At 37.5% G+C, this 27,763-nt stretch overlaps 6 protein-coding genes and 1 long non-coding RNA gene across 17 annotated transcripts; 3 read left to right on the top strand and 4 right to left on the bottom strand.

Moving 5' to 3' along the window:
• The first annotated feature begins 850 nt into the window (after nt 1-850).
• Nucleotides 851-2,453, top strand: LOC106453249 (cytokinin riboside 5'-monophosphate phosphoribohydrolase LOG5-like). Its single transcript, XM_013895544.3, has 7 exons — nt 851-1,127; nt 1,211-1,308; nt 1,422-1,452; nt 1,536-1,635; nt 1,730-1,800; nt 1,922-2,065; nt 2,153-2,453. The coding sequence occupies exons 1-7, from the start codon at nt 996-998 to the stop codon at nt 2,279-2,281; spliced, it is 705 nt and encodes a 234-aa protein (XP_013750998.2). The 5' UTR covers nt 851-995; the 3' UTR covers nt 2,282-2,453.
• Nucleotides 2,454-2,770: 317 nt separating this feature from the next.
• LOC106453151 (cyclase-like protein 2) lies at nt 2,771-4,214 on the top strand. Its single transcript, XM_013895440.3, has 6 exons — nt 2,771-3,212; nt 3,288-3,332; nt 3,404-3,476; nt 3,609-3,706; nt 3,811-3,881; nt 3,978-4,214. Exons 1-6 carry the CDS (start codon nt 2,801-2,803, stop codon nt 4,101-4,103), a joined length of 825 nt encoding a protein of 274 aa, XP_013750894.1. The 5' UTR covers nt 2,771-2,800; the 3' UTR covers nt 4,104-4,214.
• A 1,691-nt stretch (nt 4,215-5,905) lies between these two features.
• LOC125608391 lies at nt 5,906-7,866 on the bottom strand. 8 transcript variants are annotated; one of them, XR_007339318.1, is made up of 7 exons: nt 7,319-7,862; nt 7,145-7,224; nt 6,945-7,026; nt 6,789-6,853; nt 6,578-6,689; nt 6,388-6,492; nt 5,906-6,148 (listed from the first exon to the last, which is right to left on the bottom strand). It is a non-coding gene; the product is annotated as an uncharacterized LOC125608391 (long non-coding RNA). The 8 variants fall into 8 exon arrangements; XR_007339320.1 differs by having other exon boundaries at nt 6,795-6,853; XR_007339317.1 differs by having other exon boundaries at nt 7,169-7,224; nt 7,319-7,857.
• A 373-nt stretch (nt 7,867-8,239) lies between these two features.
• LOC106453605 lies at nt 8,240-9,130 on the top strand. Its single transcript, XM_048778827.1, has 2 exons — nt 8,240-8,518; nt 8,714-9,130. Exons 1-2 carry the CDS (start codon nt 8,417-8,419, stop codon nt 8,978-8,980), a joined length of 369 nt encoding a protein of 122 aa, XP_048634784.1. The 5' UTR covers nt 8,240-8,416; the 3' UTR covers nt 8,981-9,130.
• A 2,174-nt stretch (nt 9,131-11,304) lies between these two features.
• LOC125608387 (probable E3 ubiquitin ligase SUD1) lies at nt 11,305-14,509 on the bottom strand. 2 transcript variants are annotated; one of them, XM_048778818.1, is made up of 9 exons: nt 14,286-14,509; nt 13,577-14,130; nt 12,971-13,480; nt 12,714-12,892; nt 12,461-12,628; nt 12,228-12,361; nt 12,062-12,150; nt 11,831-11,974; nt 11,305-11,749 (listed from the first exon to the last, which is right to left on the bottom strand). In XM_048778818.1, exons 3-9 carry the CDS (start codon nt 13,337-13,339, stop codon nt 11,477-11,479), a joined length of 1,356 nt encoding a protein of 451 aa, XP_048634775.1. In that variant the 5' UTR covers nt 13,340-13,480; nt 13,577-14,130; nt 14,286-14,509; the 3' UTR covers nt 11,305-11,476. The 2 variants fall into 2 exon arrangements, with proteins under 2 accessions (XP_048634775.1, XP_048634774.1); XM_048778817.1 differs by having other exon boundaries at nt 13,577-14,183; nt 14,286-14,505.
• A 2,200-nt stretch (nt 14,510-16,709) lies between these two features.
• Nucleotides 16,710-19,887, bottom strand: LOC106453426 (serine/threonine-protein kinase BSK1-like). 2 transcript variants are annotated; one of them, XM_013895705.3, is made up of 9 exons: nt 19,435-19,887; nt 19,222-19,357; nt 18,891-19,024; nt 18,709-18,814; nt 18,496-18,581; nt 18,191-18,379; nt 17,945-18,109; nt 17,242-17,355; nt 16,710-17,173 (listed from the first exon to the last, which is right to left on the bottom strand). In XM_013895705.3, exons 1-9 carry the CDS (start codon nt 19,783-19,785, stop codon nt 16,922-16,924), a joined length of 1,533 nt encoding a protein of 510 aa, XP_013751159.2. In that variant the 5' UTR covers nt 19,786-19,887; the 3' UTR covers nt 16,710-16,921. The 2 variants fall into 2 exon arrangements, with proteins under 2 accessions (XP_013751159.2, XP_048634772.1); XM_048778815.1 differs by having other exon boundaries at nt 17,945-18,379; nt 19,435-19,884.
• A 1,600-nt stretch (nt 19,888-21,487) lies between these two features.
• On the bottom strand, nt 21,488-24,931 carry LOC106453336 (nitrate regulatory gene2 protein-like). 2 transcript variants are annotated; one of them, XM_048778811.1, is made up of 5 exons: nt 24,739-24,931; nt 23,295-24,695; nt 23,033-23,220; nt 22,751-22,974; nt 21,488-22,683 (listed from the first exon to the last, which is right to left on the bottom strand). In XM_048778811.1, exons 2-5 carry the CDS (start codon nt 24,670-24,672, stop codon nt 21,945-21,947), a joined length of 2,529 nt encoding a protein of 842 aa, XP_048634768.1. In that variant the 5' UTR covers nt 24,673-24,695; nt 24,739-24,931; the 3' UTR covers nt 21,488-21,944. The 2 variants fall into 2 exon arrangements, with proteins under 2 accessions (XP_048634768.1, XP_022544695.2); XM_022688974.2 differs by having other exon boundaries at nt 23,295-24,891.
• Nucleotides 24,932-27,763: the final 2,832 nt, after the last annotated feature.

The following is a 27,763-nucleotide window of genomic DNA, read 5'->3' as shown; positions in this document are numbered from 1 at the left end:
TTGAATCTAATCACAAAGAAACCTTCTAGTACTTAAATTAATCTTCATAGTACTGGATAAAGGGTCAATCAATGTTCGGTAGATGCTATTGATAATGGTGACATGCAAGTATGGAAAAAGGTAGTTAAAGGGACATTAACCGAATCAAAATTAGGCGTTGACCTTACCGAGAGATAACTGTGTGCTGTTTAGGTCTCAGAAAAGCGAACTTCGTGTCGGTTAAGTTACAATCTTACAACAGCTGCAAGTAATGTGTAGTAAACCCAACAAAGTAATAATGGAATGTTGTGTCAGAAGTACCCTACTTGTTGCACATATACTACAAGAGTATGGGTCATGACGCTGGACCCATGAAATTTAGCCACATTAGTGTGGATCAACCCGAACTCGACACGTTGAGCCAAGGACGAAACATTGAATGTTGAAAAGTGGAGAACAAACGGTTACTAGACCTAACACAAATGTACTGTGAGTCTGTGACATCATCACACCAAATTCGAAAATGATTCGAGGAACGATTGAAATCAATGTTTTCTAAGAATTCCAAAATAAATGAAAAATCATTCCTCTATTTTGATGATTAGAATTAAAGAGTCGTAATTGGTTTGTCACATTTGTTTATGCTTCCTTCCAAGAGTGTTAATGTTGTTTGCTAAATAATGTAATTTTATCAACTTAGCTTATTTTTTTTGGAACACAACTAGAATATTAACTTATCTTTTAAAACTATAAAAGCAACCACTCTTCAAACCATAAAAAGAAAAGGCAGAAAGCTTGTTGCTTGAATGTAACTGGATGGATATATGGTACAATATTGTCTTTATTGCTTTGTTGTGTCTATTTTTTTTTTAAACTGTGTCTATATAATTTCTTGTCTCACTGTCTAAGTTGCATCACAAAGTGAAACAACAGTGAGTTAGCTTGAACTCCACGTTCTTCTGAGAGGAAATTATTTTCTTCAAATAAAAAAACCTCAAGAGAAATAAAAAAAAACAATGCAAACTGCTATGGATAAGAGAATAGAAACAGTGAAGTCGAGATTCAAGAGGGTTTGTGTGTTCTGTGGAAGCAGCAGCGGAAACAAAGACTGTTACAGAGATGCTGCCATTGATCTAGCTCAAGAGCTGGTTCTGTTGTGTTTGTTGCCTAAATGAGAGTCTTGAAACCTTGTAATGGGCCATGATTTTTTCTTCTCTGTTCTGTGGAACAGGTTGAGAGGAAACTGAATCTCGTGTATGGAGGAGGAAGCATTGGTCTCATGGGTCTGGTCTCACAAGCTGTTCATGAAGCTGGAGGACATGTACTAGGGTATGTTACTTAAATCAATTATTTCTTCATTTTAGCTTTGTGCAAACTCACCACTTAATGATCTAACATTGTTGTGTGATTTGCTTCCATCTTGCTTTTCTTTTGTGGGTTAGGATCATACCAAGAACTCTTATGGACAAAGAGGTGGGCTTAGACTACTTTTTTTTTTGCTTGAATGAATACTTAGTGGTCATGAGAATGTCTCTGAAATGTGATTTTGTTAATAGATCACCGGAGAAACATTTGGTGAGGTAAGAGCTGTGGCTGATATGCATCAACGGAAAGCCGAAATGGCAAGCCACTCCGATTGTTTCATTGCACTACCAGGTACAAAATAACTAAGTATAATGTTATCGATTCAAAAACAAGACTCATTTGTAATTGACTTCTGATTCCTCTATTCTTATAAAATTAATATTAGGTGGGTATGGAACATTGGAGGAGTTATTGGAAGTAATAACATGGGCACAACTTGGAATCCACGACAAGCCTGTAAGTAAAAAAGAAGACACTTCACTTTCTACTACTTATTTCTCTCTGAATCACTAACCAAAATAAAATATTATGAAGTCTTGATCTTTTGTGTTTCCACTTTGGGGGGACAAAAATGCAGGTGGGTTTGTTAAATGTAGATGGTTATTACAATTACCTCCTCACTTTCATTGATAAAGCCGTTGATGATGGCTTTATCAAGCCATCTCAGCGTCACATCTTTGTCTCTGCTCCTAATGCCAAAGAGCTTGTCCAAAAACTTGAGGTGGGGCTGCCCACCAAAATGTTGCTTTGCTTTTCTCTTGAGACAAGACTTTTTGATTAGGAAAATGACAATTTTTTTTTTACTCAGGCATATGAGCATGTGATTGATGGAGTCATAGCAAAATCAAAGTGGGAGGTTGAGAAGAAAGTGCAACATCCACAACAACAAGTTGTGTTCTGTCCTAACACAAGCATTCCTACTGAGATTGCTCTTTAGACTTCTAGAGTGTCTTTATGTATCCCTATTATGTTTATCATCCAAAAATGCTCAATACCTGAATATATAGTCTCTTTACTCTTGTTCATATCTTCAAGTGAATGTTTTTGGTTGTATTATTTTCTACTGTTTCTTCACTTTTATCATAATAATACATTTTCAGAATAATTCATATATTTCAAGGTGCTTCTATGATTCATGTCATGTAACATGACACCTAGATGCAAAAAAAATCCTCTTAAGCCTTGGCTATTCTTGAGATAAATGACGTAATGAAAAACGACATGGAAAGGCTCTTCTTCAGTTGTTCGTATAATATTAACAGAGGCTTTTCTGCAAATTCAAATCATAGTTAAGGCGTGGTGGTTTATTTAGAAGAAAAAAACAGTCTTGATAGTATGGGCCTATAATTGATTTCAGGCCCATTAACAAAATAAAGAAAAGGCCCAAAATGGTGAAAGTTCGGTATCTTCTTCTTCTTCTTCGTGATGATCGAAATGGGGAGAGAGCAAACTAACAATGACAGTTCCTCCACTTCCCCTCCTCCTCCTCCTCACACTCCTCTCCCTCTCTTCTCTTCTCATCTCCGCCGCAATCTCCGATGCTTACCCCACCATTCCCGGAACCGCTCCGATCGACGGAGGTTTCTCCGATGAACTCAAACCCATCCGCCGTGAGGTCTACGGCGAAGGAAAAATCTTCGACATCAGCCACCGCTACACGCCGGAGATGCCGGCGTGGGACTCAACGGAAGGAATCGGACGGTTTCTATGGCTAGCCGCGAGCATGAAGAACGGGTCGCTCGCTAACAACTCCGAGATGAAGATCCCGACTCACACCGGGACCCACGTGGATTCGCCTGGACACGTGTACGATGAGTATTACGATGCTGGGTTCGATGTAGACTCGCTTGATCTCCAAGTCCTTAACGGTAATTGACTCTGGTTCATTCCAAAGGTCTTACCTTTTTTGATTTGATCGCTTGAGTTTGATGTTTCGTTTGTAGGTCCTGCGTTGTTGGTTGATGTTCCGAGGAACAAGAACATAACTGGTAACTGAACTTGTCTTTATATATATTATTTTTAAAAAAATAGTGATTTTAAGACAGTGATGATTGTGTAGCCGAAGTGATGAAGTCTCTTAACATACCAAGAGGAGTTCGTCGTGTGCTTTTCAGAACACTGAACACTGACAGGTAATTAGAGATCCTCATCAGATGTCAAAATTGTCAACTTTGTCTTCCAACTTGAAACTCTGTTTCGGAATAATCTAATATATACTCTTGTTTCTGATTGAGTTTTGTAATAATTAAAAAAAAATATTACAGGCGTCTGATGTTCAAGAAAGAGTTTGATACAAGCTATGTCGGATTTATGAAGGACGGCGCACAATGGTTGGTAGACAACACTGACATCAAACTTGTCGGTAATAATCACATTATCCACGTTTTTGACATATAAGCTGGTTGGTTGTGTTTTGGGGAAGCGATTCTCTAAGCTGAGTTTGGTGTATCTATTGTTAAAATGTAGGGGTTGATTATCTATCAGTAGCTGCATATGATGATCTGATTCCGTCACACCTAGCTTTCCTAAAAGGCCGGGTAAGTAAAAGCGTTATCCTAAGTTTAAGTAGATGAATCCTGAATAACAATAAAGATATTGATAATGAGGGTTATATATAAATAAAACTTTGACAGGAGACTATACTTGTGGAGGGATTGAAGCTGGATGATGTGAAGGCAGGAGTCTACTCTGTTCATTGCTTGCCTCTAAGACTTGTTGGAGCAGAAGGGTCTCCAATTCGCTGCATCCTCATCAGTTGATTTCTTCCTCCAAAACTTGGAGTTGTCTGTATGCAAGTTAACCTTTCGTATCTTTACTTAAAAATCTTATGCTTGACAAAAAAAAGTAAAATAAATAAGGAAACTTGACGAGGTTGCAATCCAATTAGGAAATTTCATTACTTAGAACTAGGGTAAACCCGCCCTACGGGCGGGTGATCGAGTAAATAAATTAATAACACAAATTTATTTAAAATCTTTAATTTACTTTGAACCACTATTAAGGTTCATAATTGTTTTACAACAATTTTATTTATGTATTTTAGTATTCTTTTTTTGTCAGATGTATTTTATTATTCATTTTAGAAATTATAAACTTGTCTAGTTATGATAAAAAAATGTAATTATTTACTTTCTCTCAATGTTTATTTTAGTTTAAATATATACCAGTAAGATACATAGATTTTTTTTTAATTACAAAACACTATGAAACATTAGATATTTTAAAAATTTATGTTTTTATTATTAAATTTTTACTATATTTTATTTCATTGATTCTTATTATTATGTTTATTAACTTTTACAGTTAAAATTGTTTGATACTATGATATTCAAATTTAATTTCGTTACGTTTTACTAAATTTCATAATATAATGTTAAAATTTAATGGGCTTTTTTGGTGGTGCGAATATTTTGATATGTTTATTTTATTTAGATCATCTAGTTCAATTTCTAATATTATTGTCGGTGTCAGGTTATTTTATACTCCCTCTGTTTTATATTAAGTGTCATTGTAACCTTGTGCACACAAATTAAGAAAACAATTAATTTTGTATATTTCCTATATAAAAACACAATTACCTATACACCTAATCATATTTCAACCAATAGAAAAATAAATTACTACATAAAATTAATAAATTTTGCATTAAAAATCGAAAACAACACTTATTTTGTAACTAAAAAAATTCTCTACAACGACACTTAATGTGAAACGGAGGGAGTATTACATTACTCTTTTAGATTTTGCCAACAACTTTTTTTTTCATATCAATATTGGGTATGTTTTCATTAAATATGTGACATAATATTTTTTTTAAATTACACATTTATTTATATATAATTACTTAGCTTCACAAATTTAATTTTTGAGTTTAAATGTGGCTATATGTCGGTTTATATGGTTAAACCAGTACCTAACTGAAAAGATTCGATCTTTTTGGGTCAGCGCCTATTTCTTTGAAGATATTTTGTTATGACACTCAAAAATTCCATAAAAAGGAAACAGGTCATTTGAGCGCTTCTGCTTTGTTGATTCAGCATGCTTATCTTCTTCTTCATATTTCCCTTATAATCTCTGGCTCTTTGTTCTTAGTTTTGTAGTTAAACCATATCAGGTACACTGGTGTTGGTGAGGCAGAGGAAGATCAATTGTTCTCCTAAATTAAATCTGAGAGCAAATCAAAAGAAGCCCCTTTTGTATGGTTAAATGGAGGATCTGGCTGATTTTCTATCTCTGGGCTTGTTTATGAAAATGATAAATATAAAATCTTCCATATTTAACTCATATTCAGCGCTTGTTTGACTTGAGGAAATCATGTCCGCTTACTTTCACGGTTGAGGATCCCTTCCTTAGAATCTGCTATATATTCATGAACTTGGACTAATGTAACAATGAGTTAAATTCATACTCATGAGTCATGATGCTCAATTAAATATTTTTCATCTTCAAGTTAAGAAGTATAACTTCTTTTCAGGTGCCAAATATAATCTATAATCAACATGTTGGGACTGACTTCTCTTAATTTAGAAATCCAATTTCTGATATACCGAGTGACACATGGTTGGTAAAATAAGTATCTTTATAATGTAAAATAGAAAGCGACAAAGAAATGAAAACTAAATGACCATACTTGTTTTAAAGGTGTAACTTTTAGAGGTTGTAGTTGGTACTTCTTAACAGTCTGAGAAGTCAATCTTGATCCACCTGTTATATCATCCAGATGTACCGCTCGTTTAACATGCACATGCAATCTTCCACGCCACGAACTTCCTTTGGTAAAATTTGCTTCCTTGGCTGTTGATCCCTGAAGACATCCATGATAAAGTTGAGGATCAAAATAGTAATACTGTCTCAATCCCAAGTAAGTTAAGATACTGCCGGGACATGTATATCTACTATGGCATTTTGAACCAATACTTGAGAGTACCATTTTAATGCTAGTATGTTAACAATTCTAAATTAGAAAATAAGATTTGTTACGAATTTGCACAAAAGCAAACATTGGAATGATAAGAAGAATATAGAGGGTTACTGGAAGTTTACCCCAAGTAATATGAGGCTGTCAAGAATAATCAATTTGTCCCCAATATATATTTCGCAAGTGCTTTTGCTAATATTTTCTGATAAATTTCAAAGCCGTAAAATAATCTGTATGGATTTTTTTGTTAGCAATATAGTAATGACAAACAAAATACTAATTAAAGACAATAATCAGAGATAGTTTTCTTCTTACCAGCTGGTCCAGAGAGCAAGATACGGGGACACATTGTAGACAGATATGATGCATTCTTTGCAAACTTGCTTCCACAATTTATATGGACATAAGTTGATGTTACTAAAACATCCTTAGTCGTGCAACCATGACAGTTTAGAAAGTTGTTTATCAATACTTGGAAGACCATAATTTAAATTGTCCATCTTAAATGCAAAAAAAAAAAAAAAACCTTTACTTAAAGCGTGGTATTGCAGTCCTTGTTAAAGTTCCTCAATGATTTCGTCAACAAAAACCCTACTCAAATCCAAAGGAGATAGAACTCGTTAGTGAACAAATCAATCGAGAGTTTAATACAATGGATCCATTGAATCAAAGTGAAACTTACTCCCATCAGATAGCTTTAGCGTAACTTTTCTGTGGTCACTGTAGAAAGGCTCAAGGTAGCAATAGACATCAAGATCGGGGACCTAGTGAGAGATAAAACACACAAAGAATACGAACATATCTTCAGAAACCAAGAGAGAAAAATCATCTAAAATAATCCACAGCTGATCTTAAGAAATATGGGAAGTTCATCGAAGAAACTTTTGTGTCCTCAGGATTGAGTACTTCTGCTCACAGACAATCCTTATGCGACTCACGTCTAGTTGATACGGAAGCTGACCCTGGAGGAGACGGAGTAGAAATGATTCTTTGCAATTATTTGAGAAAATCGACAAATCTCAATCCAAGTTCCACTCTTTTTCATCAACAACTTACATGATAAGTCATAGAGGCATCGATGGATATCTTGAAACGCATAGATGCGGTGAATTTATGTTCTTCCCAAGGCGGAGCGTTATCAGTCACATGAACAGAGAAAAAAATCCATCTTAGTGAGGAATGAAATGATGAATTTTAGGTATACAAAATCACCTATTTATAGCTACAGACTCAACGACTGGGAGAAAGAGAGACGCAATGAATGAGAAATCATGTAAGGAGTGGGGGAGATGGATTTAATTGAAACGTTAAATGCATCCGAGTTACATAACGTTCTGGTTTCCATAGCAGGTGAGAATATAATATCGGAATGCGAGTCAACACAATAGGCGGCTGCCACCAGAGATTGCTCGGAAACGACCCTCATAACCAAGTCAAAGCTCCATACTCAGTTGGATAAACATGAGCTCAAACTCATCAATGGCAGAAACCCTCGACGGCTGTTTCTTTCATCAACGTTGGGAAGAAGAAGGCAATTATAATGCATTTCAATAAATTGTATTATAGGCCCAGTTGACCAATTCTCGTAAGTCCAAAGCATCGAATGCAGTAAATATGAAAGCCCAATATTTTCAAATCATCAACGATTGAAAAAGAGAGATTTTAAATGGACACGTGTCACTATTACATGAGACTAATTTCACAGATGGAAGAAGATGACTAACCTTAATTCTCTCTATTGTCTCTCGCGAAGAGGTATACGGAGCCTGAAAATTGACACGACAAAAACATATAATATAAGAGCAGCCCATTATTGGATGAAGCCCATCAAACAACAAAAACATCCGACTTAATGAACCGCTGCGTTTTGAAGAGGCCGGACACGTGTCACCAGCAGAAAACTCGAATTAGTGACGTGGCAGACGACGTGGACATCCTGGGAGAGATTAAAAGTGTCTTTTATATATAAAGATTTCCAATATCAATACCAAGACCGAAAAATTATAAAAAAAGAAAACAAGGAAACCGGATAACATCAAAAGATTTTTTTTTTTAATTTTCCCTAATCATATTCATATAAATAGAGAGCATTATAACCTCAAATAACACACCCGAGAGGATTCAAAAACCCTAGACACCAATATCAAATCAAAGATGATGGAAGGAGCATTGCAAAGTGTGAAGGCCTCCTTGACTGCATTGGCATCACAATTAAGAAGTTTGATCAAGGACCAAATAGATTCCACTACTGCCAATGTAGCTACACTTTCTCAATCCCTTTAAAAGCTTTTAATTAAGAAGACATTCCATAATTACCGTGTTTTGACATGTATTTGTGATGATAAATTTTTTTTTTTTTTTTTGATGATAAACTTTTTTTCTTTAAGCTTTTTTAAGTGATCCTTGTCAAGACCAGCTTAATGATTGATTAAGATTTTTTTTCTTGGACAGATAAACCAAGTTAGAGATAGTATGACAGAGGCGCTGGTTTTATGGGAAAGGTTTTCTCAAAGGATTGAAAGGATTGAAGAGGTGTTGTCAAAGATTTCATCTGATGTTCAGCTTGGAACAGAGAAGAACATGGAGGAAAGGTCTGAATCTTTCCAAACCATGGAAGTAGTGTTGCCTTGTAGACGTGAAAACAATGATGAGGAGGAAGAATCAGAAGTCGATGATCTCATCAGTGCCATGGGATCTCTTCAAACCGCATCCAATTAGATTCCATTTTCCAAGACACGGCAAAGTACGAAGTTGCCGGCGAGGATGTCGATATATCCAAATAAACGAATTTTTTTTATTTTGCTGGTGGAGACCATTTTTCTAGCATTATATTACCATCAGAAATTAATAAGATGTTTTTTTTTTCCATCTGAAAATATTCATTCACAAAAAAGTACAACCATTGTTACAAACTAAAGCCCACAGAACAGGCAAGAGCCCACACAAAGCAGTTTATATGATCAAAGAGCAAGAACACACACGGACATCCAACACACACATACATTACTACAAAAAAAAAAAATTAATAAGATGTTACTCTCCTCTTTTTTCTGTTATACATTCTATATTCTATCAAAATAGTCACACTGACGCGGAGAAAAAATAGAGAAGTCTCGAAACTCTCTCTTTCATCTATGTTCCCTTTCTAAGATCTTTCGTAGGACAGAGAGGGCGTTTGTTTTTGATGCCGATGGTTTCTTCCGGCATGGATTCCCGTTCTTTGGGCCCAGACTCTGGAAAGTGGTGGCTTTCTAGCACCGTCTTCGCCGGCTTTTGCCTCCGGAAAGTGATGGCTTTCGTAACATCATCTTCGCCGGCTTCGTCCCAGAATTTTCTTTCCAGTTTTAAGTTGATCGGCGTTTCTTGTGGTTCTCTGTTGAAACCGACTTTTGAGATAATCGAAGTTGATGATCTCGATTGAAGACGACATAATTTCTTCTTAGAAACGTTTGATCCGTCAGTCTAGGTTTAACGATGGCGTTCATGGTGAGGGTTGCTCTGGTTGAGTGGCTTTTTCGCCGGTTCGTTTCTACTGGTCGTGGAGTTTTGTCGTCGCGAACCTTTCTCTTTCTCTGGCACCGGAGGAAGACGATGGTTGTTTTCTTGACGTGTGTTTCTAAATCGTGTGTCGATTGAACACGTGGTGGGTGACTCTTCATCCCTTCCTCTACGGTTTCTATTGCTTAGATTTAGGTTGCAAGTTGTATTGTAAAGTTGGACTTTTGGGTTCTTTGGACTAGTTGGGCCTTCGTGTTTGGTCCTTAGTTTTTTGTTTGTCCTTTCTTTTGGAGTATCTTGTATTCTATGTTCATGTTTAATAAATCATCAGTTGTGTAAAAAAAAAAAATTCTTAGGGGTTTTTTTTTTCCCAAATTGTTTTTTTTATTGATTGAAAGGGCAAAGCCCACGACCGAAGCCCACAAAACAAAAAGCCCACTAGCACGATAGGCAACTTACAACAAAGGCCGAGGCCCAAATTAAAATAAACGGCCCAACAGACCCAAATACAAACAATCGAACGGTTTGCCCTAGAGTCCCACCAAAGAGACAGACTGGACACGTGTAAACATCTGGATAGTCTGCACGCCACGCGTCGCCCGCCTCAACTCGATCTCCACCTCACCGCACAACCGCCGAAACCAGTCACCGACAAACACTTTTCACCGGAGCTCCGATACTGCAGAGCCTCCGCGTCACCATAGCTCTTCACGGCCGCTCTGTCTTCACGCCGGAGAGATCATTTCTTAGGGGGGTTATTGGGCAAAGAATTCTAGAGAAATTGTTAAATTTTTAGATTCCATTGTTATTGGTTTGTGAATTTTTAAAATCTAAATATAATCCATTGTTATTGGGGTGATGACTTTTAAATTCCACTCAAAATCCTTTGTTATTAGAAAAGTTTAGTTTTCATTGATTTTAAGATTTTATTAAAATCTCTTGTTATTGAGATGTAAATTTTCTTTGTTTTTACTCATAGTACTCAACTTTGAAAATATCATCTATACTCATAAGATTTTTGAAATCAATGTTATAAAATACATTTACATACAAAAACTCAAATTGAAGAATGAAATAATATACAAATCACAACTTTAACATAATACAATTCACAACTTAAAAAATTAGAAAATAATATTAAAAATTTAAAATAAAAATTAAAAAATAGTTTTAAAAAGCACTTTCGAATTTTAAAAAAACATTTCAAAATAATAATTCAATTTTTTTACAAAAAATCAAATTTAAAACATATATTTCGAAATTATATAAAAAAAATATTTTTTTATTTTTTATTTTTTATATATCTATAAAGTAAGAAGTAGAAATTAAATTTTTTGGTCATTTTATTTCTTGAGATCTTTTTTGTGACAAAAACTTTTTTAAAGTTGTTTAAGAATTGTCTTAATTGAAATGATTTTCTTTCTTTTTTTTTCTACCACCATTAATTTCTTACTTTAAAAATTAATAACAATCAATAGAATTCTATACACAGGTAATGAAAATCTATGTAAAAGTATTTGACAAAATTTGTTAAATCTAGTTAGCTTGTAAAATCTTCTCAACTATTAAAATCATCAAACTCCATAGAAATTCATGTTCCAATAACCCCCCCCCCCCCTACCCCCTATATTCTATTCCTTTCATGTTGATTGATCGTGTGACCAATCACAATCGTTATTTACCATCAGGGTCTATATAACAAAACAAAGTTTAAAATCAGAAGAAGTCCAAGTATACCGACTCCACGGCTACTTTCGCTACAAAACCCAAACCCAAGATGACAACCGGACAGAGGAGATTGGCACTTGAAGAGATTGGCCCGGCAACCAATAAAGGAAAACAGATGGTGGTTAGACCCGTCTCAAGTACCAAGCCCAGAAGAAGTGATGAGTACTTGGAGGAAAACCGATAGATAATGCCTCCTCTGATCCTCTGAAGCCTCTCTCGCCATGCGACATTCTGGAAACGGTTGATCCGTGTGAAGACCGTCTGTGAGCAAGAAACAGATTCGAGTTATTACACAGAAGCAAGAACATGATTCACTAATGAAGATCCAGGTAAGCTTCTTACGAGATAGGTCCATATGTGAAGGATGGCTAGTCCAATCAACCTATCTTGGACCGAGAAGAAACCAGGGGTTTCGTCTTGCGGCACTAGTGATGGGATGATGACAATAATGTCGACAAGGAGGACCAGCAATGTCTCTGACGAGTTCTGTGAATCCATTTTTGTCAGTTATACAAAAGTATCTTATTCAAAAGAAATAAAAGTAAACTAGAACTTGAGAAAGCAAGTTCTTACCATGATGCCATTTCCTATCCACGTCCAGATGTGATTATACTTGAAGATGCTTCGCAAGAGAACGCATCCAATACAGAAACCATATAGATCTACAATGGCATATTTGATATGAGACACAACACCACTAGAAGTAGAATAAAAAGAGAGTTGTAAAGCAAGGACAGACCGTCTTGTTTGGCAAACGAGATGAGCTGGAAGAACACCCTACCCACCAGAACTGGCAAAACCATGGAGGCTAAACTCACGAGGTACATGCTCAGTGCAGCAAGAAACAACATCACCCCTTCCCTCAGTACGAACCTGCAGTTGCGAAACTATCAGAGACTTGAGAATGAAAACTAAAGAAAAAAACAGAACAAGAGTAATCTTATTACAAACAAAGATGTAAAAAACAGTTACCTCTCCGTCTGCATCCACTGAAGCCAAGAACTGACAGTTGTAATCCACATTCGAACTATGGGCTCAACGGATGCTCCAATAAGCTCGGCTAACCACTCGTGGACTCCAACTCTCACTAGGAATCCATATGCAGCCACTGAGCCAAACAGAATCCTTGTGTCATAGACCCTGCGTCATTAATGTATATCTTTTATCATACATTCTGTCAAAGCATTGTGATATTAGAAATGTACAGAAAGACAAAGGAGCTTACCAGAAGTGGAGGGGGAAAAACGAGCTGCTGACGAGAGAGATAGTGGCTGTTGGTAAGTGAACCACACTAAAAATCAAAGCCTCCTGGAAAGCAAACGCAGCGAGGAATTGGGCATAATGCAGTTTATTGATGTCCGTGACATCTTCCAAAAACCAAGAGGCTCGTTGCCCACCAATGATCTGTCAAAAGAAGAAGAAGAATACACTTTTAAACTACATAAGGAAAACGAAACACGGAAGAACCATTACTTTACTTACCTTGTAGATAAGACGCATGAAGGCCGAAGATAGTACCAACCAAGTGTATCCGCAAAACCAGTGTATGAGGATGCAAAGTGGATAGCCCGAGACAAACTCAATCTTTCGAGAATAGCTGGTTCCAGTCACAGGGATAGTGCAAAAGTCCATGTGGAAACCAAGGAGCAACGGGCAGATCAGAAGCTTGTAGTTGATCCGACTTAGGAATTGGATTGCCTCGTTGACCACATTTAGGGGGTTACGGAATAGTGGTGCTAAAAGTCCATATAATAGGATGAAGGGTGCTAGTGATATGTAGAGAAGTAACTGCCGTAACATATCAATCGAGGCTAGTTTCATAACCAAGTACTCAACCGATATTGCCACCATAACAGAGTATCCAGTGAAGATGGGTGAGCTGTTGGACACAAAGCCGATGTTGTCAATCAGTGGGAAGTTAAGAACGGATATCCCGATGAGATACGGAAGAAAACTGAAGAGGCACGACACATACACACTGATTGCAAGAACCTGTAGAGCAGAGAACAAACAAAATCTGATACAGTTTCCAGATAATAAAACAACATAGCTAAGATATATATAATAAAAATAGGATATGGGACTTACTGCAAAGCTATTGTCATCTAGAAAGAAGAGAAGTCTTCTTCCTGCTCCAAAATCATTAAGCTCAGATCCAAGATCGTGTGGAAGAATCCGCGGCTTAGGAGGAGATCGTGCCACCAGTCAGACAGGATCCGGAGAGGTGTCCACAACAACTGTGCATACGGAAGGTGATTCCCGATCTCAAGGTGAAAGCCCCAAATGTCTTCCACAATTAGTCGTAGAAGAGTGATTATGGTCAGAAACTGAGCAACCAAGCCATTGTAAGAGAGCGCAGACAACAGCGAACCAATGATCCCTGACACTTGAAGACCTCCTTGGCTATCAATCGCAGTTTCCAGGCCCCATGAGTGCAATGAGAAGCAAAACGCGTTGAGGAGAAGCACCAACAGCCAAACAGAGATACGTAGCGCTCTCACCAAGACCCAAGAAAAGATGCGTGATGTTGCTCCCAGTAACAGTCCCCACAACTTGCTTGGAAGCCACTCGGGTGTCGCACGCCTGAGTTGATGACGAGAAAAGATCTGCGGTTGTTGATTCAATCCCAAAGCAGCACAAACCTGCGTTGGAGATGAGCTTACACATAATTATCTCGAAGGCCATTGCTACTTCACTGGAAAATTATACGAACAAACAATGACATAAACAGCAATTCCCCCTGAGAATCGAATCAATCATCAGAAACTGTGTAATCCACGAATTACAGATGACTAACCCTAACTCGTCCAAGAACCTTCAGATTATACTAACAAAACTCAGATTCGAAGCCATTATACGAACAAACAATGACATAAAACAGTAATTCGATGCCTCTCCCCCTGAGAAAGTGAGAATCAACCATCGGGAAATGTGTAATCCACGAAGATTAAGAATCGATCACCACAAAATCAAAACCCTAACTCGTCCAAGATCCTCAGATTACACCTCAAATCATCGAAACCAGAGTATGATCTAATCAAGGTTGAAACAACACAATCGTAAACAAAATCTGCAGAAAGAAACCTTGCAATTATTGAAGTCGTGACGATCGAGCCCGAGAACGATCCAGTTCTGATGAACTTTCGTGGAGCTACACACGCACGGACGGAACTCGGCGGGGAGTCTCAGTCGGCAGTGCAGGCACACGCATCCGCAAATCCGGCACCATTTCACGAAGACGATCTTGTTTTCCTCCACAAACGCGTCCATGATCGCACTCGCTCTGCTTTCTTTCCCTCTTCTTCTCCACTTTCGAATAATGGAAACAAAACACTGGGAATTTAAAGAGGGAGAGGGAGAGGCCGTTAGGATTCGTTTTATCTTGCTTTTAATTGCCCCCGAAAAACTCTTTAAACCAAACTATCATTTTTATTTTATTTTTTGGTCAAACAAAACCCAACTATTGTTATTTTGGTTTCTACATTTCGTTCGAGCTTCTTATTCTATAAGAATAAATATCAAAAAACTAATAAAGTTATATAATGTCATCATCCTCACCAAAACAAAACTTTTAGCACACCAAGTGATGTAATATCATCATCATATTTTAATATATTATTCATGCATAGTATATAAACCAACAAAAATATTGTCTAACTGATTAAAATTTAATAAATTATTTATAATACGCTTACACGAAAATAAACTAACAAATAACAGTTCAAAATTTAATGAACTATTATATCATAGGTTGTTAGCAAAGGTAAGAAAAAAAAAAGATGCCTCAGTAATAAGAGGACAGAGGACACTCCACGCGCCGCCGCGAAACAACTTACGAAAAACCAACAACCCTATACAACAATCCAAGCATGTCAATACAAACTTGCATATTAAGATTATTAACCAAAGATAAACCGAACAAAGTCAGTTAAAAGAGTGACTTGATTACCTCGATTCTGATCTACATATAGTCTAGACGAATACATCGATCTCTCTAATCTAAATACTTTGTGGGGGAATAATTGCAGAAACATCGATCTCTATTTGTTTTCACAAGAAATCAGCAAAGATTCTTTCATCGCTTTCTCTCAGACAAGAGTTTTTCGGTGTTTAATTTATTTTTTTAAAGAAACTTTCATTTTGTTTTTATTTTGAACACAACAAACTTGAAAGTATAAGTTCATTTGGATTTATCTTCTTCATGGGCCGATATTTTAAAACCTTGGAACGAAGTACCCAATATAGTTGGGTGATTTTGCCTCAACAATATTTATTAATCTGTTAATAAATGTTTCAGAAACCGAAATTAGTTAATATAAATGGTTAAAGATTTTACAAAAAAGTTCAACCTATTATAAAATATACTTCATTTATGTGGAAACTGGAAAACAAGTAGTGCAATAAATGATTACCATACTGAAAATGACTAAATTTATATTATGAACGAAGTGAATTGTATTTATATCTTATAGGGAGAGGATTCAAGAACCTAACACACCCGAGAGGATTCAAGAACCTAGAGAACCTAACACACCCGAGCATTATAACATCAAATAAACCATCCAAATTAACACACCCGAGAGGATTCAAGAACCTAGAAACCAAAATCAAATCAACGAAGATGGAAGGAGTATTGCAAAGTGTGAAGGCCTTCTTGACTGCATTGGCATCACAATTAAGCAGTTTGATTAAGGACCAAACAGATTCCACTGCTGCCAAGGTAAGCTACACTCTCTCGATCCCTTAAAAGCTTTACTTAAGAAGACATTCCACAATTAACCGTGTTTTGACATGTCTTAATGATGATTTACTCTTTTCTTAAGCTTTTTTAAGTGATTCTTGTCAATAAGATAGCTTAATGAGATTGATAAGATTTTTTCTTGGTGGACAGATACACCATGTTATGGAAAGTGTGAGAGAGGCGCTGCTTGAATGGTGGAAAAGGATTTCTCAAAATATTTCAGACGAAAAGAGAGAGAAAAAAAAAAGGAAAAAAAAATATTTCAGAGGAGGTGTCGAAGATTTCATATGATGAGCAACTTGGAACAGAGAAGAACGGCGAGGATGGTGCAGTCACTCGAGTTGCTGCTGTCCCTGAAGCTGAAGTTGTGGGTGGTAAAGAAAACAAGTTCTAATCGCGTGCCACCATATTCATAAGATTAAGATGTTAATCTCTTTTTTTCCCTGTCAAGATATTCTTATATATATAAAAAAACAAAGCTTAAAAATAGAGACCATGCATATAGTTACATGTATTGCATTACAAACAAACATTGATTTTCTTTTTGTCTCCCTCTATGGTTACTACATTACACCCCCAATGAACAATCACATCGACAGGTTCTTTTAACCATTTGTTTCTTCTTTAAAAAGAATCTTTTGAAGCTCACAAGATGATGTAAACACACATTGTGTATCAAGAATCCAAAAGGATCATTTGCCGCCTCCTCGTTGTCTCTTCTCTTCGAGCTGAGAAGCTTCGTTCAACATATCTGCTGCGTCGGTGTTCATGTTCAGCTTCGCTAACGCCACAGACTGCATGTAGAAAGCCGTTGGCCAGTCAGGATACACGCATTGCGCTTGCATCGCGTCGCGTAGTGCTGCGTCTGGTTGATCGCACAGTAAGTAGCATAGACTTCTCCGTCCAAACACAGTTGGTGACACCATTGTTCCAACGTCGATAAACTGTCCAAAAGCAAACTTATGTAAACCAAACAAGTTCTAACAATATGCAAATCAACAACGTTTGGTACCTGTGAGTAACAGTCTATGGCGGTTTTGAAATCTTTCTCGCGAAAAGCTTGATCACCACGTTTGCGTGCGTCAAGCATATCTTTCATCTGCTGAGTCCATTCTTGGAAAGATAACTGAAATCCATAGATAAAAATCAGTGAGTTATAGAATCTAGAGTATAGAGTTTTCTTACAAACACAACAGTAGCACTTGATGTACAAAGTTTTGATTGAATAAAATTTTACATTCATTCAAAAAAAAAAAAATCAGTGAGTTAGTTTAAGAGTTTAACCACTTTTTAATGTGTTGTAGTAACTGAAACCAAAACTATTATGTAGGCCTGCGGTTTATAACCGAGCCGAACTCAGCAGACTAAATTTTGGTTAGTACCGTAATGAGTTCGGTTCAGTTCGGCAGGTTTATAAAAAAAACTTCAGTTTTCAGTTCGGCTTTAAAAAAATTTGTTAACCAAATTTTGAACCGAATTAACCAAAATTTCAAATCGAACTAACCAAAATTACCCGAAATTTCGAACCGAAGAAACAAAACTAACCAAAAGTACCCAAATTCAACCGCAATATAATCGAAACCAAAAACTTTGGTTAGTCTCGATAAAAAGTTTAAAAACCGAAACTGAACCAAACTTTTTTCGCTTCAATTCCGCGAGATATTTGGTCGAACCGAACTACTACCGAACCTGCATGCCTACTATTATGTACTGACCTCGTTTGTCCCTTCATCGTCTCTGTAGTGTGTCATGACCAAGATCTGATGAATAGCTGTGAGATCCATTCTCGAGCAAGCCTCACCTAACGGCGAAAGTGGCCTCTGTGGCGTCGAAGGTGCCTCATCGTGCTTCTTTATTCCAAGCATTACATAAGAAGGAACCTGCAAATCATATTGTTTAACACTTTGGAAGATGAATATAATAACAACTCGGTGAGATTCAATAACTCGATTCACACTTACATCTGATTTAGTTTGCAATGGCGCAAGTGTTGCCACAAGATCTTTGGTATTAGGTCTCTCTCGAGGCTCATATTGCAAGCATTGAGAGGCGAGTTCTACAACTACAGTAGCTTCTTCCGTTGAGAATTTTCCTTCGAGGTGTGAATCCATCAACAGAATAATATTCTTGCCTCGTATCATATCCAGAGCCTAGAAGAAAGAGACATCACTAAATTAATATCACAGAAACTTATTATCTATCTATTTGTATATGACATGGACATTATCTATCATGACCAAAACAGATGATAAGGTAAGGAACTTACATGGCTTGGAGGGATGTGTTTTCCGCTAAGCAAATCAAGAAGCACAGTTCCAAAGCTGTAAGTAACACTTTCAGGTGTCACTCTTCCTACAAACACAAACCCACACTTAGTTAGACTGCTATATAGATAAATAAAAGACAAAATGATTAAACTAAACATTTGCATCTGATAATGAATGTAATAATCTTAAAAGAGAATCACAAACTGATTTACCATTTCTCAGATATTCAGGTGGTGTATATGCAAGGTTTGTGCTATAGCTTTTACCATCACGACTGTTCTTCATCAAGCCGAAACAGGAGAGACGAGGATCCCCATCCTACACCATTATTTCAAAAACTTTGTTATAAAAATCTCCTAAGCATGGAGTAAAAATGTTGAGAAGAGAATGATACCTCATCAAAGAGAACCCTGTAAGCATTTAAATCATGGTACAAAGGACGACCCTCGGTGCTACAATAATCCAAAGCTTCGGCTATGTAATATCCTACTCGCAACCTCATAGCCCACTCAATCGTCTGATTCTCCCCTGTGAATAACAAAAAAAAAAAAACACAACATGATTAAGGAAAATTTCCACTTTTAGTACTATAACACACGACACGCTAAGAAAAGTTTCCACTTTTAGGACTATAACATAAAACCATACTCTATACAACCTTAAAGATTCACTTTAACAGATTCATTACTCTAATGGGAAACATATAGAGAGAGAGAGAGTATTACAATGAAACAAATGCTTAGCGAGTGTATCGTTAGGCATGAACTCAGCAACAAGAAGCCTCTCGTCTCCATCGCAACAGTAACCAATCAGATTCGCTAACCGGTTATGTCTGAATTTCCCAACACCCCATGCTTCTTCCTGAAACAAAATTCAAGAACACAGATTTCAAAAACAAAGACATAAACAGACTAATCAAGAAATGTTTTTTCTATTACCGCGAATTGTTTAGGATCAGGCCAAGCCATCTTGGTGAACTTCTTGACGGCGATCCAACGGCGGTTCTGAAGCCGGCCTTTGTAGACGAGATTTGGGGCTTTCTCGCCGCTTTCCGACACGATGTTGTCGGAGCTGAAGTTGTTCGTAGCTGCTTTGAGGTCGGAGAAAGAGAACTCTGAGAAAGACGGGATTCCTCCTCCAGCTACACCACCAGCTCCGCCGCCTCCGATTCCGCCGTTGTCAGCCGTCGTAGCGCCGCCGCGGTGGTTTTGAGTCACTTGCGGCGGCTGAGCTCCGTCTTTCCCGAGCGGCTGGTGTTCATCCGAACACAAGGATTGGCAACAACCCATTGAAATTTCTAAATCCTTTTTTTTTTTCTCACGACAGAAACAAAGCGAGTCGGAAAGTGTTTCTCTTTCGCTTCTTGTAATAGAGAGAGAAAGAGAAAGAATATAGTGGTGGAAAATTAAAAATTGGATTTTTTATATATTATTTTTATTTTTCTCTTTTGTCTTGTTTGACTCCTGAGGTAAGTTTCTAATACGGTGTCTCCTTCTTGTCAATGATAACATGCCACTTCAAAATTAAGTTGAAATTAACCCAAATTATGGTTATAATTTTAACTATCAGTAAAAGTATTTATAAGGTCAGTTTTGAAGTTTGCAGTGTTTCTTTTGTGGTTTATAAACTGTTTTATCTTTAATCAATGGATTTGAATATTGAAAAGCCAAAGAAACAGAAGAAGCCAACTTCTTTTTGTGTGTATATTATATACTACTATAATACAATAATAAAAATGATTCGGATGTTCAATGATATACACTTTGTGGTACCAAAAGAGATTTTGGGAAAATCACATTATTTGCCAGCTCAAAGTGTTTGTGATTGGAGTGACTTATCATCGACCATTCCTACTTTTTCTTTCTCCATTTTTTTCTTCTTTTTTTCCAGCACAATCGATTTTTTTTTTGCGCCTAGTTATAAGTATCTAGTTATTTCAAAAGATTCGTACTTGTATATAGTGTAAAGATAGGTGTGAAGAAAAATCTGGAGTTTGTAGAAAGTTGACTTGTGAAACCGTGTGATATTTAATTCTGATTCACATGTTTTTTCTTTTTTTTGCATATCTGTTTATATTTCTGGATTGTTGACGTACCTCCTAATTAGAGTAATGTTAGTTTTATTTCCATTTGAGTATTAATTACTCTGCTCCGAACGAAAATGATTACTTTTATGCATATAAGTCCTACAAAATGTTTTTACGAAGTTTACTTATAAACAAAATATTTCAAAACTGAAAGACAATTTCGTTGTCATTTGGAACTCTGAATGTGTATTATATATACCATGGAAACCACATAACCAAATATGGTTAAATGTTCAAAATCGTATATATTCATTTGTTAACATTTGAACTGCATACTCTAGATTACCAAAATTGAATATGGTTGTGTGGTGCTTTTTGATAGAGACATCCAGACTAAAAATCCTTGTCAACATATTGATCAGCTTTCAAACATTTAATTTTTACTCGTATACGGTATACATCATACTATTTTGAGTTTTGTTTGGACACCTTAAAAATAGTTTGTATGTTCTTAATTTGGATGTTTGCAAATGAAAAGTAGTCTTGCAATGTTTCTGCTATTTACTAGCTTTCGAGGTTACAATAGTTGTCTCCTGTGTAGAAAAGGCAAAGAGTGAAGTGATCTAAAGATTCTCCAATGTAATTGGCTTTCTTTATATGATTAGATGCTCAAGCACTATCTCCAGTATATAATAAACATTCATCATTAGCCTATGGTTGGATCACAACAATAACTTCTGGAACTTATTCTATTCATGTTATCATTTTATTATTTTACAACAAACAAACACACGAAAAAAGATTTGTCACACGAGACGTCAAGTTCACGCTAATCATGTTTGGCACGGCAACACAAAGTCGTTAACTATTGGCGCAGGCACTAGTTGAGAAAGAATGGACCACCGTGTTTAGTACTACTAGTATTAAAGTTTCACGTGAACAATGTTTAAGGCTGGTCAGGTTAATGATTGGTAATAGTTTGCAACTTATCATAAAATGATTACATATTTTTAATCTTATGTTAAAAGAAAGAGAGACTTGCCTGCTACTAACCTTCAGATTTTACAAAATAATTGTTGAGAACGCTACCAAAAGTTTCATCCTAAACGTCTTATGTATACACTGCCCTAATTTAATAACCATTAGGCTCAAACTAATATCTGCAACCTGCATCATATGTGGTAATGTAACAAGTCATCAAACCTTCCTCTAAACCATCCGGTTCAAAGCCTTTCTGCACTAAACCGCATCTATATAAACCAAACAATTGGCAGTAGTAGTCTCTCTACACGGTTTCTGCCTCCTCTTAGATCATCATCACGATGGGGCTCTTCTTGCCCAAGTTTCAGATGGTTTTCTAGTATACCAAACCGTATAGCCCAGTGTTCCAGCATTGCAAAGATCTTCCTCCTGTTTTGCTTATTAGTCCTCATCCGACTCAACTTCTCGTGGAGCAGTTTCTTCTTCAGCGCGCACCAATAGATCATCATAAGCCCTCACAGATTCACCAGTGAACCTCTCCATAGCTTCAAAAATCCGCTGCAAACTCCCTTGCAAACTATCGTTGCTAGTATCACTCTGGTAGACAACGTTCCCAGACAAAGAAAGACTATCACCAGGCGCCACCAGAACCATCTTCTTCTCCAGCGCTTGAATCTCTCTATGTATCCTCTGCTCCTCCCTGTCCATGTTCCTACCTCTCTTCTCCGCATCCCCCTGCCCCATCGCCGTCGTCTCCAACCGATCTTGCTCCCAGAGCTGAAGCACGCTCGTGGTGAAGCTACGCATCGCCTCGATAACTTCCTTCTCGGATATCCTGTCCAGAGCTTGAGACCATTGGTTGCATATCACAAAGATCGGTGGAGCTCCGAGCCGACCAGGTGAGAAAGGAGCGATGCCGTCTGGCGTCTCCTCGGGCTCGTAGAGAAGACACTTCATGAGCCATTTGTTTAACTCTCTGACGTAACCTTTCTGCGCGCTGACCCAGCTAGAGAATCCTAGTATCCAGTTGATAAGCTCGTGTCCTAGCAAACTCGTTGCCTCTAGATGTTCTTCACCGAGTTTCTTGCTCGCTCTTATAGGGCCTAACCCACGAGCTTCCCTGATGGCTTGACACTGAGTTTGATGACACTCGAGCATTGTTTTCCACATTGTCGTAAGCCTAAAAAAAAAACATTTTCAAAATGAAAATAAATAAACAAAAACATGTAGAGAGGCTAAGCTTTTACCCTTGAATCAATGCATTAAGTTGCGGCCATAGATCTTCGTCTCTAATTTTATTAATCGTCACGGAGATTTTATCAACAACCTGAATCGCAATCCTTATCTTCGTTGACATGTCTCTCACTAGTTTACGAGTTGTGTCTACTTTGGTAGCTTCAGCACCTCTTTCATCTAAACGCTTTAGCTTCCTTAGCTTCTTCTCGTGGGCCACACGCAACTTCTCCTCAGCCTAGACAAGAGTAGAAAGCTTAACAAAAAGAACATATCAATTTAAGACAAAACATTACCTTCACTTCATGGTAAAGCTTCTTCTCCCATAGATGAAGCTTATGCAACGTGGAAGAAAGATTCCTCGACCGTGAAGCAAGTTCTTCCTCAATGTCTGCGTAAGTAGGCGGCGCAGTAGCAGCAGCAGCACTAGCCGAAGATCCTCCTCCGGAGGTAGAAGGTAGCGAAGGATGTAACAATTTCGAAACTGCAAACAAAAGTTTTAAACCTTTTAAAATTAATCTGTTTGCATAAAAGTTGTTTTTGAAAGCTTATTATTACCATGTTTACGACCGTAAGGATGCTTCCCCACTTCAAGCAGCTTAGCGATCTCGCTTCCTGACTCCGCAGCCTTCACGAACTGAGTCTCAATCTCTTTAGCAACCTCGTGCACCGCACGTGGCCCACCTCCTCCTCCATCGCCACGTGGCGCCGCAGCATTGCTCCGTCTCTCTTCGTTGCCAGCGTCTTCAACAACCGTCTTCTTCTCAACAACGTGCACTTCGTACTCCACGCCTTTCTTCTCCACCGACACGCTCGGCCTACTCTGATACATCGCCGCATCTCCGCCGCCGCTAGTGCTGGCCCCTGATTTATCGACAACCGGCGGCGGAGACGGAGAGGGAACCTCCTCTCTGTACACGGCGGCGGGAGGCGGTTGGTGATTACCACCGCCGCCGCCGCCGCCGGCGGCGGCAGCGAACTTCGGTCTGCCGTGAACTTCCTTAACAACCTCGTAGTGAGAATCGTCCTCCTCCAGCTCCGGTATACCTTCCTCCTCCCTAAGCTCCCTCGAGTCACGACTCGGAGTGTAGGGAGGGTAGTAAGTATCGAACGGATTTAAAAAATCCCAGCCGTTAGACCTAGGCGGCGACGGAGGAGGCGGAGGCGGTTTAGTGGTTGTACCACTTGAAGAAGAAGAAGAACCGTAGTAACCGGGTCCGGTATTTGAGTAACCGAAATAATTAGGAGGATAAGGATTGTAAGAAGAAGAAGAAGATGATTCACCTTCGTAGACTCTTTGAGGACTGCTTGGTCTTTGCTCGTAGATCACCGAAGGAGGCATGGACTTGTTCTTCATGTAATTCATATGCATATAGGAAGGAGGAGGAAGCTGCTGCTGCTGATGATTATGATGACTCATCATTTCCGGATTCGGGTACGGGTACGGGTTATAACCCGGTTGTTGTTGTTGGTCCATGTAAGGTTCGTGTATGGGGAAATGGTGGTGTTGAGGAGAGAGGTGATGTAACGAATCCGAATCCAAATCGAGGTGGCCTTCTTCTTCGTCATCGTCGTCGGAGTTTGAATCCGAATCCGAATCGAATTCGAGATGACCCGAGTCGGAACCCGAACCGGAAGGTAGTTTTGCTTTTTTAGGGGATTTATCTTCGTCGGGGTCGCCTTTTCTGTGAGGAGGGAGGTTGAGTCTCGGAGAGTCACCTCCTCCGCCGTTAGCGCCGCCGGAAGCGACGAAGCGGTGGTGGTGGTTGATGAAGAGGTGGAGGGAGTGGCCGATTCCTCTGAGCGAGTTGGTGTACGCCACGTGGGATTCGGATAACAGGTTGCGCTGCTGGATGGCGGCGTCTAGGAAGGAGCAGCGTTCGCGGCAGAGAGCAACCGCCGGGAGATCGTCGAGCTTGGAGCTCGTACAGCCCATTTCAATAATTCAACAAAAAAAAAAGAAATTAATTAAAAAAAGAGGAAAATAAAACGGAAAAAAAAAGAAAGAGGAGATTTGAAATCTGATAAGAAATTAAAAGGAAAGAGAGAGAGAGAGAGATGGAAGGTAGGTGAGAGGAATTGGAGATGGAGGCGCATATGGGGTAAAGATGGTGTGGTTTGATGGTGATAGAAAGAAAAGAAAAGAAAAGAGTTGAAGTGATTGTTTTCTCGAGAAAGTATTATTTTCAGTTTTTAGGCCTAGAAATTAAAAAAAAAAAAAAAAAACGAATGATTTAGCTCTCAAGAAAATAAAATAAAATAAAAGATAAATAAAAGTAAGAACAAAAGGAAAAAACAGCAAAGGACTGTGGAGGAATCTTGCCAGCACCGAGATTTTCGTCTGTTTCTCCCATTAGATGAGTCGGTGTTTTTTTTTTCCTTTATTTTCTTTTTCTGGTAATTAATCACACTATTAATCCTTTCATTAATTAACCGAGTTTTCGAATATGAAAAGCTTTTTAGGACAGTAGTACTTTGAGAGGTTCAGACAGAAGACATGGATCTTAAAAAAAGATACGGGTAGTACTTCTGTTCCTCTAAAGTTTAGTAGAAGAAGTATTTGGCTTTAGGTTTGACGGTAACTTTGACTCGTTTTGACCATTTTTGTTATATATTCTCCAAAACACCCTTAGTTGTAGTCTTTAATTACGTAACGACAGTATTTGATTTGGACAATTAAAATCGTACTAGTATTATTGCATGATGGTAACGGATAACGTAAGGGGAATTAAATGAGGAATGTACAGCATTTGTGTGTGTTTAAATAATTTATTGATTAGTTACTTTTAAACCGTGTTGGTTTGTGTGTTCAAACTAAAGACGTAACTAAATGGATGTTGTTACCAAAACAGAACTTCAGGCTTCAGGTGTGATTGCTAACGTCGTCAGGGTGGTTATTCCTCTCTCATTGACTAGACTTTTATTTTTATTTTATCCATGCATTATATCATCTGAATGTACATATGTATGTTGTAGTGTGTATGATACATTAGTACTAATATATAGCTAAGGTTCAATACAAATTCAATTGCAGGAGTCAACCCTATATTCCAGGTTCAACTGTGAAAATATTAATTCTTGCATTGCTAATTTATAGAAATTTTACATTATATAAAACCTCAAAAATACATTGATACATGAAACAGATACATAAATTGATGCTTTCGAGCTCCAGATATACATTTCAAACTCCAGTTTTAAAAACATCGGTGATGTGATCCATACAGTTTCGGCAAACAAATGCAAAGAATTATTATCGAAATTTTTGTTTTAAGTTGTCATTTTAGCTTTTCTCAAAAAGGGGTCATTTTACCATCACGTGAATATTGCGTCCATTATGTTACGCATATTTGCATGTTAGCTAAAAAAAATGCAAAAGACATGTTTCTTAAAATATCCTATATCTCAATTCTATCAAAATTAAAATTTTAAGGATAATACTTGACAAAAATCCTATATTGTTTAACCGGAGTCGCACAACAGTACAACGATTTTTCCTTTTTAACTTCTCGTCGACTACTAAGGATTAACAGTCTAGAACACGAGTACGCACATTGGCACAACAAAACAAATCACAGGTCAACTGCGGGATAATGTGGTGACGTGAGTTTACAGCACAGCGTTACAACAATCAAACAATGACCCTGCAGCATGAATTAGGACACATAAGGATACTTAGCATCGAAGCCTTGTAACAGTTATCCAAATGTTATTTACCCAGAATAACTTGGTGCTGAAGCAATCCCTTTTGTCCATTCTATTTTCTTTTTGCTTTTTTAACGAACTCTTTCTACTTTGCATGTTTGTCTTCTTTTTTTTGCCTTTCTACTGCATGCTATATATCCTTTATTGCTTGGAAATCTGGTGAGACAATCAAAATCCGGTCTGTGTTATACCGCATATGCATGGTAACTGTAAATACAAAATACAAGTAAAACTAATCTAAAGATAAAAAAGGCTTCGATCGACATCTTTAAACCAAGTGTTAAGATGTTTCAATAGAAAATAAATTGATGCATGCGATGGTTTACTACTTGTTTTTTGGAGAAGACGTCCATATGCATGGTGCGTATTTCTATGTTGCGTATATATATCGTAGATTGTAAATTCTAGATTAATAACGCTTTGGAACATTAGCGTGGTTTTACCAACGATAGCGTGGTCGTAGATCAGCTCCTTGGAAAATTGGTCAATGTGCGAATAACCATTGAGTTCAATAAGAGTTGGTCATGTGGATGTTTTATATGACAAAAGTTTATAAGTTCTCCCAAAAAGGAAGATCCTATTCAGTTCAAAAAAAAAAGAAGATGATCCTATGGATTTCAACACGAGATCTTCCATATAATTTTCCACAACGCATTTGCTATTGCCAATTTTAATAGTCCATTAAGGAGACAATATCTAGTCAAACAGTGGATTCTTTGTATATCGACCGATCTTTTGAAATCGTACGGGGAACGTAAATAAAAGTCCACTTACTCCCGTCAATAACATAATTCAATAATATTCATGTTTTACCTGAAATCTAAAATAGTTGAGCTCATATTCTAACAAAAAGCAAAAGCAAAATAGATATCATATTACTGTTTGACAAATGTCCAAAATCTTAGTGATGTTAGGTGCAAAATATAAGAGGCCGTGTGATTTAGAGATACAATGTTTTGAAAAAGTTACTTTGGTCCCCTGCCCAACTTCAATGAGTCAATTAATTGTTACATTTTAGGGAAAGCGTGACGAAGTAAACTTTATATAGTATACTTGTAGTGTATGTAAATGAAAATGTACAAATATATAGAGGGGAGTGTTTAAAACTACAGTAATAAACCATTGAATTTAATGCATTGTGACGTCGTCTTCTTCTTCTTGTTCCTTTCACCTTTTTATTTTCCTCGCTTTCTTAATTTGTTCAGCACCATTTAATTTGTTCTGGTTCTAAAGTCTATAATTCTATATAACAGTACACAGGGAAATTGTCTTTGTGTTAAAGCACATGACTTCTACTGTTATATAGACTAGAACTAGAGCAA

This window comes from Brassica napus, chromosome A1 (assembly GCF_020379485.1).
Source record: "Brassica napus cultivar Da-Ae chromosome A1, Da-Ae, whole genome shotgun sequence".
Classification (NCBI taxonomy): domain Eukaryota; kingdom Viridiplantae; phylum Streptophyta; class Magnoliopsida; order Brassicales; family Brassicaceae; genus Brassica; species Brassica napus.
The sequence above is the reverse complement of the archived record's forward strand: the minus strand, read 5'-3'. Positions and strand labels throughout refer to the sequence as shown.

What these genes read in the sequence shown, in the direction of transcription:
- LOC106453249 (XM_013895544.3), top strand. Translation starts at nt 996, where the DNA reads ATGCAAACTGCTATGGATAAGAGAATAGAAACAGTGAAGTCGAGATTC. An exon ending in TTGATCTAGCTCAAGAGCTG is followed by an intron (nt 1,128 to 1,210) that starts GTTCTGTTGTGT and finishes TCTGTGGAACAG; the next exon opens with GTTGAGAGGAAACTGAATCT. An exon ending in GCTGGAGGACATGTACTAGG is followed by an intron (nt 1,309 to 1,421) that starts GTATGTTACTTA and finishes TTTGTGGGTTAG; the next exon opens with GATCATACCAAGAACTCTTA.
- LOC106453151 (XM_013895440.3), top strand. Translation starts at nt 2,801, where the DNA reads ATGACAGTTCCTCCACTTCCCCTCCTCCTCCTCCTCACACTCCTCTCC. An exon ending in TGATCTCCAAGTCCTTAACG is followed by an intron (nt 3,213 to 3,287) that starts GTAATTGACTCT and finishes TTTCGTTTGTAG; the next exon opens with GTCCTGCGTTGTTGGTTGAT. An exon ending in GAGGAACAAGAACATAACTG is followed by an intron (nt 3,333 to 3,403) that starts GTAACTGAACTT and finishes ATGATTGTGTAG; the next exon opens with CCGAAGTGATGAAGTCTCTT.
- LOC106453605 (XM_048778827.1), top strand. Translation starts at nt 8,417, where the DNA reads ATGATGGAAGGAGCATTGCAAAGTGTGAAGGCCTCCTTGACTGCATTG. An exon ending in TAGATTCCACTACTGCCAAT is followed by an intron (nt 8,519 to 8,713) that starts GTAGCTACACTT and finishes TTTCTTGGACAG; the next exon opens with ATAAACCAAGTTAGAGATAG.
- LOC125608387 (XM_048778818.1), bottom strand. Translation starts at nt 13,339, where the DNA reads ATGGTGGCAATATCGGTTGAGTACTTGGTTATGAAACTAGCCTCGATT. An exon ending in TTTTTCCCCCTCCACTTCTG is followed by an intron (nt 12,629 to 12,713) that starts GTAAGCTCCTTT and finishes TTAATGACGCAG; the next exon opens with GGTCTATGACACAAGGATTC. An exon ending in CTCGTTTGCCAAACAAGACG is followed by an intron (nt 12,151 to 12,227) that starts GTCTGTCCTTGC and finishes ATGCCATTGTAG; the next exon opens with ATCTATATGGTTTCTGTATT.
- LOC106453426 (XM_048778815.1), bottom strand. Translation starts at nt 19,785, where the DNA reads ATGGGTTGTTGCCAATCCTTGTGTTCGGATGAACACCAGCCGCTCGGG. An exon ending in ACCTGAATATCTGAGAAATG is followed by an intron (nt 18,582 to 18,708) that starts GTAAATCAGTTT and finishes TTGTGTTTGTAG; the next exon opens with GAAGAGTGACACCTGAAAGT. An exon ending in ACGATGAAGGGACAAACGAG is followed by an intron (nt 17,356 to 17,944) that starts GTCAGTACATAA and finishes TATGGATTTCAG; the next exon opens with TTATCTTTCCAAGAATGGAC.
- LOC106453336 (XM_048778811.1), bottom strand. Translation starts at nt 24,672, where the DNA reads ATGGGCTGTACGAGCTCCAAGCTCGACGATCTCCCGGCGGTTGCTCTC. An exon ending in TCCTTACGGTCGTAAACATG is followed by an intron (nt 23,221 to 23,294) that starts GTAATAATAAGC and finishes TTTTGTTTGCAG; the next exon opens with TTTCGAAATTGTTACATCCT. An exon ending in AGCTTTACCATGAAGTGAAG is followed by an intron (nt 22,975 to 23,032) that starts GTAATGTTTTGT and finishes ACTCTTGTCTAG; the next exon opens with GCTGAGGAGAAGTTGCGTGT.